The sequence below is a fragment of the Protopterus annectens genome, chromosome 10.part0, assembly GCF_019279795.1.
Source record: "Protopterus annectens isolate FY-2018-M chromosome 10.part0, PAN1.0, whole genome shotgun sequence".
Classification (NCBI taxonomy): Eukaryota; Metazoa; Chordata; order Ceratodontiformes; family Protopteridae; genus Protopterus; species Protopterus annectens.
The window spans coordinates 300,545,610-300,564,294 of NC_056744.1; the positions used below are offsets into that span (position 1 = coordinate 300,545,610).

General features: G+C 40.8%; 1 protein-coding gene across 1 annotated transcript in view; it reads right to left on the reverse strand.

Annotated features, from left to right (window-relative positions):
• Window positions 1-18,685, reverse strand: part of MRPL38 (mitochondrial ribosomal protein L38) — a 494,289-nt gene that overhangs the window by 295,840 nt on the left and 179,764 nt on the right. Inside the window, exons 3-4 of the mRNA XM_044085174.1 lie at window positions 11,488-11,622; window positions 11,110-11,318 (exon numbers count right to left, since the gene is read on the reverse strand). Of these exons, the coding sequence (XP_043941109.1) occupies window positions 11,110-11,318; window positions 11,488-11,622 (344 nt within the window). The remainder of the gene's footprint in view (window positions 1-11,109; window positions 11,319-11,487; window positions 11,623-18,685) is intronic.

Genomic DNA, 18,685 nt, shown 5'->3' on the forward strand with positions numbered 1-18,685 from the left:
CAAAGTAATACAGCAAACCAAGGACAGGCATTGCTGCTCCAAAACAGGATGACAATGGTGCTCTTTTTCCTATTCTGCCACAATTTTGAAAGGCGTTTTTGCTATTGAAGTCTTAGTTTGAGTAATTATGAATAATTCTGCAAAAAAAAAAAAAAAAAAGTGCATCTTTGCTGCTCAGACAAGCTCCTCGTGGTCCTAGCTACAGAGAACTCAGAAAAGCGACTACTTTCTGGATTTAAGTATCTTTGCTGTTTTTTTTTACTTGGAATAGCTTCTGCAGCTTAACCTGAACAAGCTTAAACAGTTTTTAGCTATTTGCTGCATTATTTTAAAATCTGCACTTAAAGTTACTTTTTAGTCGAATTTGATCGAAAGTTTATTTGTTTGTTTAATTTAACTGTTGAAGCTGCCCACTAAAGTGTGCTAGCCTGTGTAACTGATTTATCACTGTTTCTGCATTTTCTGTGTGTTTCTATCAAAAAAACAAAAAAAATAATCCTTGTTTTCCCGCCTCTCCTCGACTAGTTTAGACCAGTTTATAGGCATTGCTGTATTCTGGGCTGTGGTGTAGTTCCTGTGCTGTCCATTACCTTACTTGGATAGAAGGAAGTTTCTTTGCTCACCAGTGGGAGTGGGGAGCCTTGAGCAGCCTACCTGTCCCTGTAGGAAGTGACCTCAGCACAAAAGCTGTAGTAATTGGTGGTTTTGGACAATTTCTAGCTCTTTTGTAGTTCCCTGTTTAAAAAACGCCTCTGGGCGTTTTTTTCTGGCTATACTGCTCAGACAAGCTCCTCGTGGGTCCTGCAGAGTGGTCCTAGCTACAGAGAACTCAGAAAATCGACTACCTTCTGGATTTAAGTATCTTTGCTGTTTTTTTTTTTACTTGGAATAGCTTCTGTAGCTTAACCTGAACAAGCTTAAACTGTTTTTTAGCTGTTTGCTGCATTATTTTAAAATCTGCACTTAAAGTTACTTTTTAGTCGAATTTGATCAAATGTTTGTTTGTTTAACTGTTGAGGCTGCCCACTAAAGTGTGCTAGCCTGTGTAACTGATTTATCACTGTTTCTGAATTTTCTGTGTGTTTCTATCAAAAAAACAAAAAAAAATCCTTGTTTTCCCGCCTCTCCTCGACTAGTTTAGACCAGTTTACAGCATTGCTGTATTCTGGGCTGTGGTGTAGTTCCTGTGTTGTCCATTACCTGACTTGGATAGAAGGAAGTTTCTTTGCTCACCAGTGGGAGTGGGGAACCTTGAGCAGCCTACCTGTCCCTGTAGGAAGTGACCTAAGCACAAGATCTGTAGTAATTGGTTGTTTTGGACCATTTCTAGCTCTTTTGTAGTTCCCTGTTTAAAATCCGCGTTTGCACGGCTTTGCGCGGTTGTGCACATATCGCAGCGCCGGTTGAACGAGGTTAAACTTCTTCTGGCTCGGCCAAGTCTGTTCTTCAAATTTTCCCTTAAGGAAGCTCTACTCTTAGTATAATCAGACTACTCGCTATACTATAAGCCTAGCACTTGTTCTCAAAACTTCTCTACTAAGTAAGCACTCTCATCCTAAGTAAAGCACTACATCCACCTACCACCCCTGTGAATATCTACTTCCCTTAAAGGCACAGCACTCCCTTGTACTGTTCTAGCATGTCGAGTGGTAGATTAACTAGATGAACTGGAGAGGACGCCAGTAATCTGGATATTTTGAGACAATGCTACAATTGTCTCATGTACACAGACAACCCTCTCCTCCTCCCAACAAACACAAATACATGTGAGAGATGCAACTATATAGCCAAACTGGAGGCTGAACTCTCTCAACTCAGGGCTGCCATGACCAGACAGGAGGAGATGGTAACCACACACACAACAAACCCAGTCCCACATAAACCTACCACAACTGCAAACCAAACACATAAAAACACAAATACATACTCGGAGGCTCTAATAAAAAACTTACCAAAACAGAGGCTCCCAAAGCAGACATCCAAAAATCCACCACCTCAAAATAAAACACATGCAACACATACTTCAATAAATCAGTGCGTCAACCAATCACAGCCATTAAGGCCAAACACCATGCCCGATACACTAGTAATAGTTGACTCTATAGTCAGACACACTGATGTCCCGCTTACCAGGCTGAACAAGGAGAGGGTGACTGTGAGCTGCCTATCGGGAGCTAGGATCTGCCACATAACACATGCACTCAGGTCACTCCAAAGCAAATACAAATATGACTCCATCATTGTCCATGCTGGTGTAAATGACCTGAGACGTACCTCCCTGGACTACATGAAGAGAGACATAGAGGAGCTCTCCGATTATGTAGCCCAGGCTGGTATGACCCTGAGCAACATCTTGCCCTCACCAAGAATGATGCCACAATACAAAGACAAGATCATCAGCTTTAACAACTGGCTTATGTACTAGTGTCATTCTAAGGGGATCCAATGTCTGTCTGCCTGGGATGACATGTTCGACAAGCCACACTGCTTTGCAAGGGATGGCTTACACCTGTCACCACTGGGCTTCCAGATATTGGCTAAGGCTCTTGCCACCCCCATAGTGCCTTTTTTAGGCAAGGCTCAAAAGACAAACCCACCTCCTTAGAAAACAAAAATGGAAATAAACTAAGGGTAATGCTGCTCAACGCCAGAAGTCTAAATCTCAAGATGCAGGCACTCGGTGCACTCCTCAGCATGGAGAACATAGACGTCTGTGCAGTAACTGAAACCTGGTTCAAGGCTCCTGAGAGCACCCCAGCACTAGCACGCTATACCTCGTATCATGCTTTTCGGCCCCAAAACCCGGGCCGAACCACAAAGGGAGGGGGAGTGTCCATATTCATCAAAGACACCCACACCTCCAGGTTAGTAGCAACACATGAAGCATCAGAGACCATACAGGTGCAACTAACCATAGGCAAAACTGCTACACAACTGGTAGCATGTTACAGACCACCCTCCCAATCTCAGGAACCCCACTTAGCCTTCCTGAAGACATTGGAGGATATGAATGTATCACAAAATACCATCATACTGGGAGACTTCAACTACCCAAACATAGACTGGGTACATTATTCTAACCCTAACACCCTAGCCCAAAGGTTCCTGGAATTCATAAATTCAAATGCACTGGAACAACTAGTCACCTCTCCCACTAGGGGAGATAATATACTAGACCTGATCATCACAAACATGGGGACAAAATGCTCCACACCAGAGGTATACCCCTCACTAGTGAGATCTGACCACAAACTAATCACCCTGGATATACATATCCCACCTCCATCCCCAGCACAAAAGACCACAGTGAAAAACTTCTCAAAAGCAGACTTCACTCTTTTTAAGACTGAGATGGTATCCATTAAGCCCACTGGGCCAGTGGATACCACATCCCACAATGCCGAATCCTTCACAAATGCTTTCTATGGACATCTCCAAGAATGCATGGATCATGCAATCCCAAATAAATCCAAGTCCCTCTCCACCAAAGGCAAGCGTCCTGTCTGGTGGACCTCAGCCATTAACAAATTGTATAACAAAAGAAGGAAGCTACTGCACGTCAGAGCAAAATCCTATAAAGGGAAGACATCTCTGATCAACATTAGCAGAAAACTACGCTCTCTCATAAAAACATCCAAGGCCAACTTTGAGAGAAAAATGGCTAAGGACACTAAAGATAACCACAAAGCCTTCTTCAGCTATGTTAGAAACCTGGGCGGAAACCCTCAGATATGCTCAGAGTTAGTTCACAACAACAAAAAAATACACTGAACCCACAGATATTGCCAACATTCTGGCTGACAGGTTCAGTTCAATTTTCTCCCCTCCCCCATCCCCAAAAGAAGAAATACTTATCCCAGCTGAATGTAATCTCCCTGTCATCTCAGATGTCCAAGTGAGAACCGCCCTCAACAAAGCTAAAAGCACAGCATCAATGGGACCTGACGGTATCCCGGGTTGCGTGCTACGTGAACTCCAAGAGGAGCTAAACCCGCACATAAAAATGCTATTTAACCTTAGCCTTACTACAGGATATGTACCTGAACAATGGCGTACAGCAACAGTGGTCCCACTCCACAAAGGGGGTACCTCTACAGACCCTGGGAACCACCGCCCCATAAGCTTAACCAGCCTGGTCTGCAAAGCTATGGAAAGAATCATGATGAAACTCATAAACAGAGACATAGGGGACCTACAGACACTTGACCCCACCCAGTTCGGCTTTGTAAAGGGCAGATCCTGCCTTTTGAACCTAGCTGACTTTTTCGAAACAGTCACTAGAGCCATTTGAGAGGGCAAAGCAGTCCATACAGCCTACCTGGACTTGGCTAAGGCCTTCAACACAATACCCCACTCAGGCATCATAGATAAGCTCAACAGCTTAAACGTAAACCCTTATGTCACTAGATGGGTTGCAAACTGGCTAAAGGGCAGAACCCATAAAGTTAAAATCGCTGGAGCAATGTCAGACTCAAAGCCAGTCACAAGTGGTGTCCCACAGGGATCTGTCCTGGGACCCCTCTTTTTCGGCATTTACTTCTCAGATGTTAAAGCAAACATGGGAGGGTTGTGGCTGACAAAGTTCGCCATAGTCGATACACCAGCGGACACATACATCCTACAAAAAGGCCTCACAGAAACGGACAACTGGTGCAGGAGTCACGGCCTTAAACTAAATGCCAAAAAATGTATAGTCATCCCCTTTGGGAAAAACAAAGTACCCACAAATTATCACATAGACAGCAACCCACTGAGTACGGAAAAAGTAATCAGAGACCTAGGTACCCAAGTCGACAGCGACCTCTCATTTGACACCCACGTTGTCAAAGTGGTTAGAAAAACATTCTACCTTGCACACCTCATCATGAAGGGATTCATATCCAGATCCAAGGATGTCATTGTACCCCTGTACTCCTCCCTCATCAGACCCATGATTGAGTACAATGCCCCATTTGGTATGTACCTCACCCGGCATTTGCAACAGCTGGAGAGACCACAAAAGTATCTCACCAAGAGGATCAAGGGTCTCCAACATATGTCTTATTCTGCCAGACTAAAGAAACTTCAGCTTTATTCAGTAGCATACAGCCTGACGTACAAGGCCATGTCCAATCAGGATCTGATGGACATGCTCCATCTCAAAAAATCCAAATCCATCAGGACCACGAGAGCTAAAGACTTAAACCTCGGCACAAGTATGAATAGGACAAGCTGGAGGGATATATTCATAACCCAGAGGCTTCCCATGCTTTGGAACAAGATCCCAGTTCATATTAGGCAGAGCCCCTCACTGACTCTCTTCAAGAGAAATCTTGAGGAGTGGATGGGAGATCGTAAGTTTACCCCAGGGGTCACATCTGTGTCACTGCTAGACAGGGGCACAGTAAACTAATTCTATTATATAAGAGGACCTTCATTGTGTCACTACTAGACAGAGGCACAGTATTCTAAATTTATTCTGTACATTTTTGTACCATTTCATGGGGTGGCAAAAGCCACATCACTATGGCTAGGCTTACAAATGCCCCAGGGCAGATAGCCTAGTACTAAACTATGAAACTATGCAGCGGGAGAGGGGCAAAGGGACGGTATGGTTCTTGCAAGCCAGAATTTGCAGCCTTTTCATCTTTCACCTCCTCAGCAGAACTGGGTTACCAAAAGACAGGTGTCCATGGCCTGGTGTAAACTACTTACTGCAGAACCAACTGGAATGCAGTCCTGAAGTTATCTGTACAGTCAGCAAAATGTCCTGCTGTTTCTGGACCTTCTGGGCAGTCTAGGATGCTCAATCTTTAGAATACATAATTTAATATTTTATATATGTACACACACACACACACACACATACACACACGCGCGTGCACACACACATACTGATAGGCTGCTGAAAAGCCCGTGAATTAATACAAGCACAGCACCAAGAAAGAAGATTAACTTGAAATGTGGAACCTGTGAACAAGGGGAGCATAAGTTATTAAGACTGCACTCTAAAGCCCGTGAATTAATACAAGCACAGCACCAAGAAAGAAGATTAACTTGAAATGTGGAACCTGTGAACAAGGGGAGCATAAGTTATTAAGACTGCACTCTAACGTCCTGCTGTTTCATTTCTATTTCATTCATGATAAAGACTGAGTGCTGCCTACAAAGGGACCACCTTTCACATATATGAAAGAATTTCAAACACTACATACCACGGCATACTGCAGGAGCTAAATGCAACATCCTTTCTCATAGAGACTTGTCCACCATTACCAAAACCAGGCATCTTATTTTACGTGGTGCAGAGCCTGGTGTGCAAAACATACCCAGAAAGCATCATCCACAAAAGTCAGTAAAACTAACTATAGACAGCAAGATTAAAATCACTTCTGCAGTGTCCAACGGCAAGAAATGCATAACTGGTCAAAAAATGTGCAGTGGTTGAAGGATATCATGGCACAAGTGGATTTCCTCCTCCTCTAAGGTGCAATGATCTCCAAGCTGACAAGGGACCACAGTTCTTACTGTAAGGGGACTCTTAAAAGCAGTTGTTTGTGGGGAACAAAACAATTCAGTGCCACTTCAAAACACTATTTAACCTGAAATAGGATTTAGAAAGGTTTTGATGAGGGGACAGATTCCTGACAGTCCAATTTTGTCTAATTATTTCTCCTACTTGACATGAAACCCAGATAGCCAAATTTCACTAAATCTCAGATTCCACTTTCCATTTCCCAGTGTTAGAATTTCCCTAATCCTTCTCAATTTTTGAATTATTTCCAAAAGATTTGTCAATCTACTTCAATTAGGAATCTTTCATAAAACCACAGTCCTTATATTGAAATCAATGCATCTTTCTTATTGCTTCTTCCCTATTCTGACCTGGACTCAAGGTGTGCTCTCTGATTTCCATTTTTTTTTTCTGAAAATGCTACCTTCCTGTACCCTGAGTTAAGTAAACAAACCCTGGCACACAGTGGCAGATGTACTGTTTACAAAGTTTACAATGAATCTGGACTTGGGACACTGTACCATCTCTCTTTCTTGCACTGTGTCTACCCAATGCATATCATTCAGATGTGACCTAAATAACTGACAAGACATACCAAAAAATCATTTAAATTTCACTTTCCTCTCATGACCAAACTGGGAGCACTGTGTGGTTAATTGACTTTAGAGCCACAAAGCAGGAAAAATAAGAGTAAAGAAAATTGTGATGTTACAAACTGGAAAAACACAGGATCCTGTCATACAAAGCCTCCCATCATGTTTCTATATTCAACACACACACGCACACAGGTACACATAGGGTTGCCAACTTTTCATGTCAAAAATTCTGGACATGTACAGGAAAGCAAAATGTGCCCCCCCCCCCCCCCCCGCACACAGCCATTCCGGTGTCCCATTACTTGGCTATCTCTCCATTTCTCCCCATTTGCCATAAATACTGTTCAAAACTGTGTATGCATACTGTTTTCTGCCTTACTTCTACAATGATTACATATATTTGGATTTAATGTAAAACTTTTATTTCGAATTTTACAGCACAAACACTAATAGACATTTGCTAAACAAGCAATACAGTCTCTCAAACAGACATAGCTTTAATACTTCTTTGCCTTTAAAACTCACATTCACTGAGACAGCATTGAAACTTACATTCAAAGAAAATGCATCCGGCCAGTGGGGGATTAAGTTTACCTTTGTTTTTTTTCAAATCATAGGCCACTTGCACACATTTTTAAAGCCATGCTAAAGTTCTTTGATTCACCTTCCTGATTGTATTAAATTTTTAATACATAATAACAGCCAGCAGACTTGAATTAGTAGCCATCACAGCTTTAAGAATGGTACGCTCATGTAGAATCTCTAATGAAACAAAACTGGCATATTACTTAAATAGCAGAATTGCTCTAATCATAATAATGTCAAGTTATATGGAACTGCCCCCAGTGTTAAGGAAGGAGTTAATATGGGTGCCAGAAGCTGCTGAAGGGTGGGAAGGGACAGAGGGCAATAGGAGCACTTACCGATTTAAAAAAGTATAGCATTTTTAAGCTATTTGTTACCATAACAGAAGCTTACAACTGATAGAAGCTGTACAGTGTCAGTACAAGATGAATTAACAATAACAGCAGCATAGAAATTTCATGCAAAAATGCAAGTAAAGGTAGCACTGAACCTGGTTGTTGTATTATCCAGTAGCATCAGTGATGAGATTAGCACAGCATGGCATTTGAAACCATCCATTGCTTTAGCCTATATCATGGTCTGCTGCTGAAAGAGGTTTATGAAGCCTTCCTCAGTAAGTTGTAGGTTTGAGTAAGCCAGACATAATATCATTTACAATTTGGAATAAGGCAATTAATCCAGGCAGAAATGTTTAACACAGATTGCATCTTTGCAAAAACTAACTAAAATTCCCAGAAGCACACAACTGAGAGACCTGAATAATCTGCAGCCTAGTGATGGAGATGAGCTAAACTTTCGGGCTGTAATATGATCATAGATATTAAAAGCACTTTTTTGTTAGGCTGCCCATCACCTGAACCATTAAATACTTGGTAGAAATGACTTGCAGCAAAAACACACTTTGTACTGTGCAGATCTATATTCCTTTTAAGAGGTCTGTAAACAACCAGTGCCAAACTGCAGCAACACACAAGCTTTCTGAAACATTGGATTTACTAGTAAGAGTAACGATATACTCTTGGATAATGATATAAAAATTTACTCCTGGAATAATGAGGACTTTTTGCAAATATATTTTGAACATTAGTCTCACCTGGCCTTGTGCGCAAATGTTACATACTCACAGCCAGAAAACAGATACTGTGGCCTTCTGCCAGGTCTTCTAAAGAAGTTTACAATAAAAAAAAAATCAGGGAATTCAGATAGAATTTTGGGGAGACACACTTATTAATGCCATTCCAAATTCAAGTATTTGAATGCATTTCAACTCTAAAGTACATGTCAGAACAATGTTTGCACTGGTAGATAGAGTGCAGTGTTCTCATACACACCCTGTTTGCAGTAACATAAATGTCTTGAATGGTGAAAGAAAATTATTTTTTACTTCTGGTCTAATAAGAACTTAGTGCACATATATATTATGAATATGACTTTTGTACTGCCTTGTGAGTAATGGTCAACTATCCCCAAGTAAAAACTGGGTATATTGCCAAGCTGTGGCAACACAATCCTTTAAAAAGTTGGATATGTTAACTGTATGAAAATGGCCATATGTTAGTTCCCTTAAACCAATTCACACAAAAAATCCAGAGAGTTCTAATAGGGTACCTGAGTACAAAACACCCACATACATACTGTCCCAGATGACTATGCATGCCCCTTTAGAGAGGGTACATCAGATGTAACAGTGAAGTCTTCACATAAATAAGATAGCCATATTGCTCTTTGACAGACACTGCTGCCCAACAAGCCTCATCAGTAATCAGGCAGAAGTAATGCTATAGGTGCTCTTTTCATATATCAACTACCCCTCAAAAAATGGTAGATACTTTTCTGTACACTTCTGATTTCTCACTGATAAGCGAATGAAAAACATATGGCTAACGTTCAACTTGCAGCTTTTAGACACACACATTGCCCTCAAGCCTTCTTATTTTTGACAATGATGATGTGATGACAGAAAGACTGTGTTAAATTTATAGTTGTAAACATTTTGCCAATAAGCATGGAAACAAAACACATGAACCAATAATAACAAAACTGCCCAATTCAGAACATTTCAACCATAAATGGCCACTCGTACTTGTGTCATTAAAATACACCAATATCAGTCAATATGCACAATCTCTGCAGAAATAAAACGTCATCTAAATAATTCCACATGATTAAAGAGATCTGCAAATAATGAAAAGTTGCTGCTAGCAAACAATTTTATATTTCAGTGTTTCATTTACAAATCAATGCATGCTGCCCTTGAAGAATTGATTGCCTATGTTACGTTAAAAAATGGTAAGCTGGCAATATTGCAAATGCAATAGGAAATGGATGGCAAACTGAAAACATGTTCATAGTTACTAGGCATCATAGGAGGACATACTCAGGACTGCAGCACCCTGCCCCATTAAAATACAACACAGTATGAGCTTGAGCAATCCATCTATATGCTGTGGGAGTAGAGACCACACCCACAGCCTTCTAGATCAATATACAAGTATGCTTTGAACAGAGAAAGGAGTCTTACCTCAGTTAAAGCTGAGGGGGAAAAAAAAAAAAAGAAAACGGAACTTGCATGTGCCGCAGTTGGATTAGAGAACAGCAAACACCAGCCGAACTCGTGCTTTGCTGGGGCTTTTCAGCATACAGTCCAAACGTCTTTATAATTCAAATCCTGCACGTGCGGAAGATAGCAGGCAGACCGTCCGTAAACAACAGTGGCAAAGACACTGTTTTCATCTTCTGCACCCAGAAGCAAAGTGTGTTCTTAAAGAAAAACACCCCTAAAAAAAAATTTAATTTTTTTTAAACTAAAAGAAAATGTGCACAGTGCACCATTTTTTTCCGGACAACACAGGCATTTTCCATTCTTCCGGACAGTGTCCCTTAATTCCGGACAGTCCGGAAGAATTCTGGACTGTTGGCAACCCCAGACAGTCAGTAGAAAGCAAATGTGTGCTTCAATGCAAACCATTCAGCTCTGCATTCTATGTGCTGTACTGATGAGGATGTATCTAAAGGTCATGGTATCAGCAGACAGCCTTACAACCAATCCCCTGTCCATGGGAAAAGAACTGTCCTTCAGGTGATTAAGCTTTTACTGCTCAAGCAAAATACATTGTGTCAATCATTTGATTTTGCAGCATCTTCTCTCTCTCTCTGGCCAACAACTTATAAAGCAAACTTCTTTCCAGATGCCTCCCCTGCTCCAACGGTGCAGTCACATACCCCTGTGCAAACATAACCAAAATGATGTAGTGCAACATTTCTGAATGACATCCAAGCAGTCTTAAAAACCTTTAAATAAAATCCAATATAGTATACACCTAACAATTCTATGTTTGCAGCTCAAGACTTTATGGGTCTAGCATACACAAATTTGGTAAACACACTTTTAGGCTCAGTTCTTAAGTAAAATTTAACAAAAATTTAGCATGCTACCTCACTGGGAGTTACAACATTCCCACGATGAACAGGCATGACATTCTCCTCATCAAGACTGTACTCCACACGCAACATTACCCAAGGAACAAAAGTAGCTTCGTGAAAAAGATGCTGGTATATGCCATAATGCTCGGCCACACGCTGAATCTGGTAAGGCCCATTTATTTTCTCCCAATCGGTCTTCACTTCATCAAGTGGAATCAACACTGCAGTTAACAATAACAAAAGCTGACAATGATCACTAAAAATACGTGTGTGTGTGTGTGTGTGTGTGTGTGTGTGTGTGTGTGTGCGCGTGTGTGTGTTGAGTGTTAAATGTGTGTGTGTATGTATATATGCCACTTAACTGAAGAATACCATCATTGTTTTACTTACATGTGCGGTGGCGAGCTGCTCTTTCCAGTTCTGGGTTGCTATGATTTTCTTTTACTTGCCGATTTCGCTCTTTTACCTCCTTTTTCCGTGATGGCCTCTGATATAGTAGACCAATGTCCACTTTGTCATCTGTACCTGTAATAGCCAGACAATTTGGGTTTTGATAGTACTAGTGCAAACTGAGTTCACTACTTTGATTTTTTTCTTCAGAAAACAGTGGAGACCATTATCCTGCAGACAGCTGCAACAGAGACTTGGAAAATTGTGATGTTACAAATTGGAAACACACAGGATCCTGTCATACAAAGCCTCCCAGAATGTTTCTATATTCAGCACTATCACACATATATCGGACAGAGACATGAGATGGTATGCTATAATTGTGGAGTACTACCAATGCAAAATAGACTCATCACAATCACAGAATCAATCATAGGAGTCCAGGTGGCACACGGCTTAGTGTGCCAGTTACTGATCTGGAACTTCTCCCCTATCCATTTATATATACAAGCACATAACGGACAGAAATGAAGATTGGAATATCACACAGAAGCAAATGCACTGCAAGACATTTCTATACTATACACAAATAATGACAGCTGCTTAACAGCATCCACAGCTATTAAGGATTCCTTGTCCTTCTAGGCTCCCCATATTCATTACTATCCTGCAGGTAAGCTGGTTCATGTCAGCTGAATAGTGTTGGACCTAGCAGCTCACTAACTTGGTTAAAGCTCACTAGTGTCAATGGGGGTCTCAGCTGGGACTTGGACAGCTATATCTGTATCATCACTGGCCTCAAAGTTTACTATTTAATTTATTTATTTTTTGTTCATGCAATGTGTTAAACTGGAAGAAAAAGGTCGGGCCTACACAGAAGATGCCAGTTAAATAAAAATGAAGCACTAATAAAAAGTCAGCTGCATAATAGAAAGAATGGTGGAATGAGGGAAGCAAAAGGGGGGGGGGGGTGTTTCAGGCAGACCGCTTCAAGCATTAATGGACACGACGACGATGACTAGAATATGTGGAGGCTGGCTGCTGATCGAAAAGCAGTATGCTTTCATGGAAAAGGACTACAGTAAGTGACAATCTATTTACACTACAGAGCAGTATATGCAAGTTAAATATGTTTTGAGAGTGCACTACTTTGATCACAATGGAATTTACAAGATGCGGCTACATGCCTGTAGCTAACACACCACTGGTAAAGTAAGACAATTGGTCATTCAGTGCTAATTCTCCAGTTCATTTCCTTTATGGAGTTCCTTCTGTGCACAATTTGTATTGGTATTCCTCTGCACCATGTTTCATTGTAGTGAATTAGTGATTCGTTTTTTGTGTGTGTTCACTGTGTAATGTTACAGTGCTATGCAAGTTTCAATGCATGACAGCAAATTGTAAGCTTATATGAATTTCTTTATCGTTTCATTTATTCGATTTATCTCAACAGGGGTAAATTTACTCATTTTCAATACTTACTGAATTATCACGTGTGACATAGGCAAACTCACACTTGCATAAAAGTAATCAAACCATATTATGTTCACATTTACAAACATTATAGAATATATAACAATATATGGCATGCACAATCTAAGTTACATACTCCAAAACATTTTCCTGCGACTATTGTTCCCACAATTTCCATTTTTTTTCTATGTAATTTACCCTTACCCTTTTCTAAAGATCCCAAATCTTGCACTTTTACCTCTGTTATAATATTCACTACTACAAGCACAGTTGGTTTCAATTCTGATTTCCATTTTCTTGTAATTGCTTTTTTGGCAGCCACCAAAGTTAAACTTAACAAGGCCTTACTGTATCTAGGCAATACTGTTCTGTATCCCAGCGCAAACAAATAATTTCCTTTGTTACACTAATTTGCTCACCCAATATTCTTGACAGAGTGCTCTGCAGGGTTTTTTAAAGCCTGCTCAGTTACTACTCTCCCAAACCATGTATTCCCAGTTGCCTCTTTCTCTCCCACCACACCTACAACATCTGCCATATAAGGAAAAATTCTTTGGAGTCTGCTTAGGGTATAAAAGTATCTATGCAAATACTTGCAGGCAAAAATCCTAAATATTTTACATTTCGTTGCATATTTGGGAGCCATACAAAGTCCTCAAAGTGTTTTTTTGTGAACTTCATATCTAATCACAGGAGGTTACTATGTCAATGTCACCAGGGCCCTTAAAGCCTAGCAGAGTTCAGCCAGTGTTCCCAAGGCTGTCTGGCTCAAGCAGACACTAAAATCAGCACCTAATTGCCCCTGTCCAAGAGGGACACAGGTGGAACTCCATGAGTGAATTTCTGGTTACCCATCTAATCGTCCAAACTGCACTTAAACAGGGCCAACAAGGGGCTTTGTTTAACATGAATAGGCAGCTTGTTCCAAAGGTGGGGCAATCTCTACAGGACAAATCTGTCTCTGCAGCAAGTTCTGTTGATGTCACATTCCCAGGTTACAGTCCTTTGAGCAAGTGACCTGTGTGTCATTTGACTTGTGAATGTGTAGCATTTGTGTAGCATTTCCATTAAAGCCGAGTCAGAGAATGCTCTATATGCAAGGCACAGGTCACCTCTAAGCAGTCTGCATGACACAGAGTAAGGTGACAATGACTTCAGTCTGTCTGCATAAGACAGCTCCTGAAGACCCCAAATTTTCTTTGTAAGGAACCTTTGTGGTCTCTCCAACTGCTGCAGGTGTTTGGAAAGGAACATACCAAAGGGAGCGTTGTACTCTATTATTGGCCTGATGACGGGGAAGAGTATGGGGGGGGGGTTATAACCTCTTTTTTTCTGTAGGCAATGCCCTTACTTATGAGATGAGCAATACAAAATGCCTTTCTTACCACTGTGGACACACGGTGATCGAAGTTGAGGTTGCTGTCAACCTGTGCTCCCAGATCTCTCACCACTAACTGTGTACTTAGGGTATTGCTATTGAAATGGTAGTTTGCAGGAACATTACCCTTGCCAAAGGGGACGATAATGCATTTTTTTGCATTAAGCTTAAGACCATGACTTTGGCAACCATCAGTCTGCGTAAGACCTTCTTGCAGGATGTTGACATCGCTAGGGGTTTCAATGATCGTTCCCAGTTTGTCATCAGTAAACTTTGTCAGCCATAGTCCTTTAGTTTTAGCCTGTACTTCTGAGAAGTAGATTCCCAACAGTTAACGGTCCCAGAACTGATCTCTGTGGAACATCACTGATTATGGGTCTGATGGAGGAGGTGGAGTCCCCTTATTTTGATTGTACGAGTTCTATCACTGAGACAATTTGCAACCCACCTGACAATATATGGGTTGATACTCAGCTGGGTGAGTTTATCGATGATGCCTGAGTGGGGGGGGTTGTGTCAAAGGTCTCTCCCCACTCATTTCTGACACCTTCTGATTGAATCCTACAGTTATCTTGCAATTTTATATGCCGTACTAATTATCCCTTTTTTAGACAGCAGTTTCTTTCTAGACTTAATTAAAAACGAAACCAATGCAAGCTTTCATTTATTTAACATTTGCTTACTGGGGAAAGTCCGACTTGGAACAAAGCCAATTTTCAACACTCCAAACGCATGTCTTTGAAATGTGGGAGGAAAATGGAGCACCTGGAGGAAACCCACGTGAATGCAGGAGGACATGTAGACATCGCACAGAAGGCACTCCAGCCAAGAATCGAACCGGAGAACCTCTTACTGTGAGGCAACAATGATACCGCTGCACCACTGCACCATCCATCATTTAGGATTCTCCTATCCCCTTCTCTTTGTCTATACTCAGATACTAATCCCTGATAGGGAAGGTAATCACGAGCATGTAATTAAAATGTTTTCTTGGCCTCTTCCATTCTATTACCTTTCCCTATCTAATTATTTGCCCCCAATACCTTGGTTCCTTTGCCAGTTTCTTCCAGTAAATTCTAGCCCCCTTTTGACTTTTCTCTGTACCTCTAATTGCAGTCATACCTATTGGCAGTATCTCCTTTTTCCATTCCTGTGTTTGCTTAGTTCCTGGTATAGTTTTGCTACTTTATGAATATAATATCCTGTATAACTGTTATTCTCCTAAAGGATCTGCGTCCAAAATACCATTCTTTCCTTTTTTCTTGAATTACCTCCCTGTTTTATGGTCATCCGTTTCCACTTTAAATTGTAGCTTTCTACCTGTGTTATGTATAATAACCTTAACTGTGTAGCTCTAAATTATCCCTTCAACTCAAGTAATCCTAAATATACTTGTTTTGTTGGGAGATCAACTTTTGCCCTCTTCCCCTACCAAATAAAATCTTTAAACTTTTTAATTATCAATTACTGTCCACAACTTCTCTGGTTGATAAAAACATGCCTGGCTTATGTATAAAACATTTGCATCTTGCTATTTCCATAAGCAAGAGCTTCCAGGTTTTCAGTTTTCAGTTTTTGTATTATCTTTGGTTTAGTCTCTTCCCACATATCTTTAGCTGTGACAACCAAATCCTTTTTAATCCATACTCCTAAGCAATTAATTTTACAATGTCCCCATAAATACGGGTATTGCCGGACCAATTCGTGTGTGGGTATATTTATCTTCATTAAATTTTATATCTGAAAACAAACAAAAAAAAACAGAACTGTCTCAGAATATTCTACAGCACTGAAATGTCCTTTTCTGGTTATAACAGGTACAAAACAATATCATCTGCAAATAATGACAACTTTTCTTGAACAATGTATCAATTAAATCCTTGAATTTCTGAATCATTATTTTCTTTGCTAGTAGTAAATATAATGCAAATAAAGGGGGAAGAGGACACCCCTAGCTGGCTCCACTATTCAGACACAACTTATCAGAGAAGAAAACCCCACTTTGATTTTTTTTTTCCTCCAATCCCTCATATACCCTTCTAATTAACCTTATTATTGTATCAGAAATGAAAATGCTTCCACTGCCCTACTTATAAAATCCTAGCTTACTCTGCACCAAGACTAAGCAGTAAAAGCAATATTTTCTTACATTCTGCTTCCCTCTGGATCACCATTGTTCTATTAATGTTGTCAAATTTCTGTCTGCCTTCCACAAAACCACATTGGTTAATATCTATCAATTTTGGCGTGACACATGCCATTCTTTTAACCATCATCAACAAACACTTTATAATCATAATTTACAATTGAGATGGGCTTATATGAAGCTGGATCAGATGGGTCATTACTGTCTATGTATAACAGTCACTACAGCTTTTTCCAGGACGTTGGTACCTCCCCTCTTCTGTTAAAACTTTCCAGAGTTTTATCACTTTCTACCCTCCACACTTCCACTGGAATGCCATATCTTCCTAGTGACTTTCCTGTAGATTGGTTATACATTTCTATCTCACCTCCTTCTAACTTAACTGTTAATTGTTGTCTCATCTACCTCTAACCTTGGCATATTTAAGTCTTCCAAAAATATTACTGTGTGCTTTTTCTTGCTTTCCCTACTTCACTAAATACAAATTTTCATAAAATGTCCAAAATATCTCTACCTCCACATGATCTCTGGTTATTTTTCTTGTCATAGGCTCCCTAGGTTTGGCAACAACCCTCTCTCACAACTACAGATTCCAGTTCAATGCTATGATGCTCCCGATCAACTCCTGTGCTTTTCTCTGTCTCTATAGCATTTTCTCTTGGTTTCAATGGCAACATCTCTCCATGTGCGTTATTATCTGAAGAATGAGAAGCAGAGTCCACTTCTGGTTGATGGCTCATCTTTTTTGTTGTACAAACTTTTGCATTTCTTCCTTAGCTTGTTCTGCATCAACAAACGACTTTGATCCAGGAAAAAAATATTCTGAAAACAGCTTGGTACAGCAGCTTGAATCTCTCACCTGCCTCTCGACATTTCCCGATTACTGGAATCAATTTGTTTTTTTGCCTGCTATACAAAAAAATTATCTTTTCACACAAGCACCCAGTCTCTAACTTCTAATCCTTTGTCCTTATGTCACAGTTTTGTCAGAATCAACTCTTTCTGATGGTAGGTTTGCATCTTTACTAATAAAAATGTCTTGGATACTTTCTCATGGCCATATTCAGAGCATACACATGGTGTGTCCTTTCAATTAACAGTGCCTCTTGTGGAATACTAGTCCAGTTGCTTATTTGTGCTTTAAAAATGAATACAGTCTGTTCCTTCCAGTTTCTCTGGTACAGCAGAAAAAAGAGAGTTATGTACTTACCATAACTTGGCATCTGTGCTCTCTCCAGTGTCACTATTCATCATCTAGGGGTCTAGGATCCAACCTCAGATCTGAGCCAGCAACTTCTCAAATAGCTCCAGAGCTCAAGCTCCTCCCCTTCCCATAATCCCTGTCTACCTTCTAACACTCAGATCAAGTTTGCTAAATTAGCTGAAATGCAAAAAAACTGCAACAGAAGCCTATGGTCCAGAGAAGGAGATTGGCTCCAATGACTTGGATCCAACCTCCTGGAGAACCCAGAAAGGGAACCCCACAATAACAACAGAATCTGACAGAACCATCGGATCTGACAACCTGGTAGGATCCGAAGGTTTGGAAGCCATACCGGATGGATGAGACAAACCGGTTGACTCCAGGAACAGCTCGCCTCTACTCTGATCCAAAGGCCTCCAATCTGTGAGGTCTTGGATCCAAGAGTCTGATCCAAAGCTCTCAGAACGACAGACCTGGGATTCAAAGCTGAACAGACTGGGATCAGATCGGGAGATATGCAATCAGAGTGCCTTGGATTTTGGGGAAGAAGAAGAGGACCCCCAGAGGGAGGAGGAGGCCTCTTAGGCTCCTGCAAGGGCTTGGATGGGCTGTCTGAAGGTAGAGAACCACCCTGTGCCAAGCCTTTCAGCACAAGTTTGCTGTGGCACTCTACGAGGGCCCTAGAGTTGAATGCAGCACAAATATTTATTCAACCTCCAGGTGCACCAACCCTAAACAGTAAAGACACTCCTTATAAGAGTCGGAACATGGCATCTTCAGACTGCACGAGGAGCATCTTTTAAACCCTGAAGGCTTTTCAGCCATCCTAAAAGAAAAACACAAGCACACGCTAAGAAAAAATAGCAAATGAGTTTTTTTTGTTTTTTTTTAAAAGGTAGAACTACTCTAAGAAAAAAGGGCCACGAAGCGCCACGCACCAAAAAGGGGGGGAGGCGGACCTAATCAAACGAAATAGTTCTAACAACGAGGGGAGATA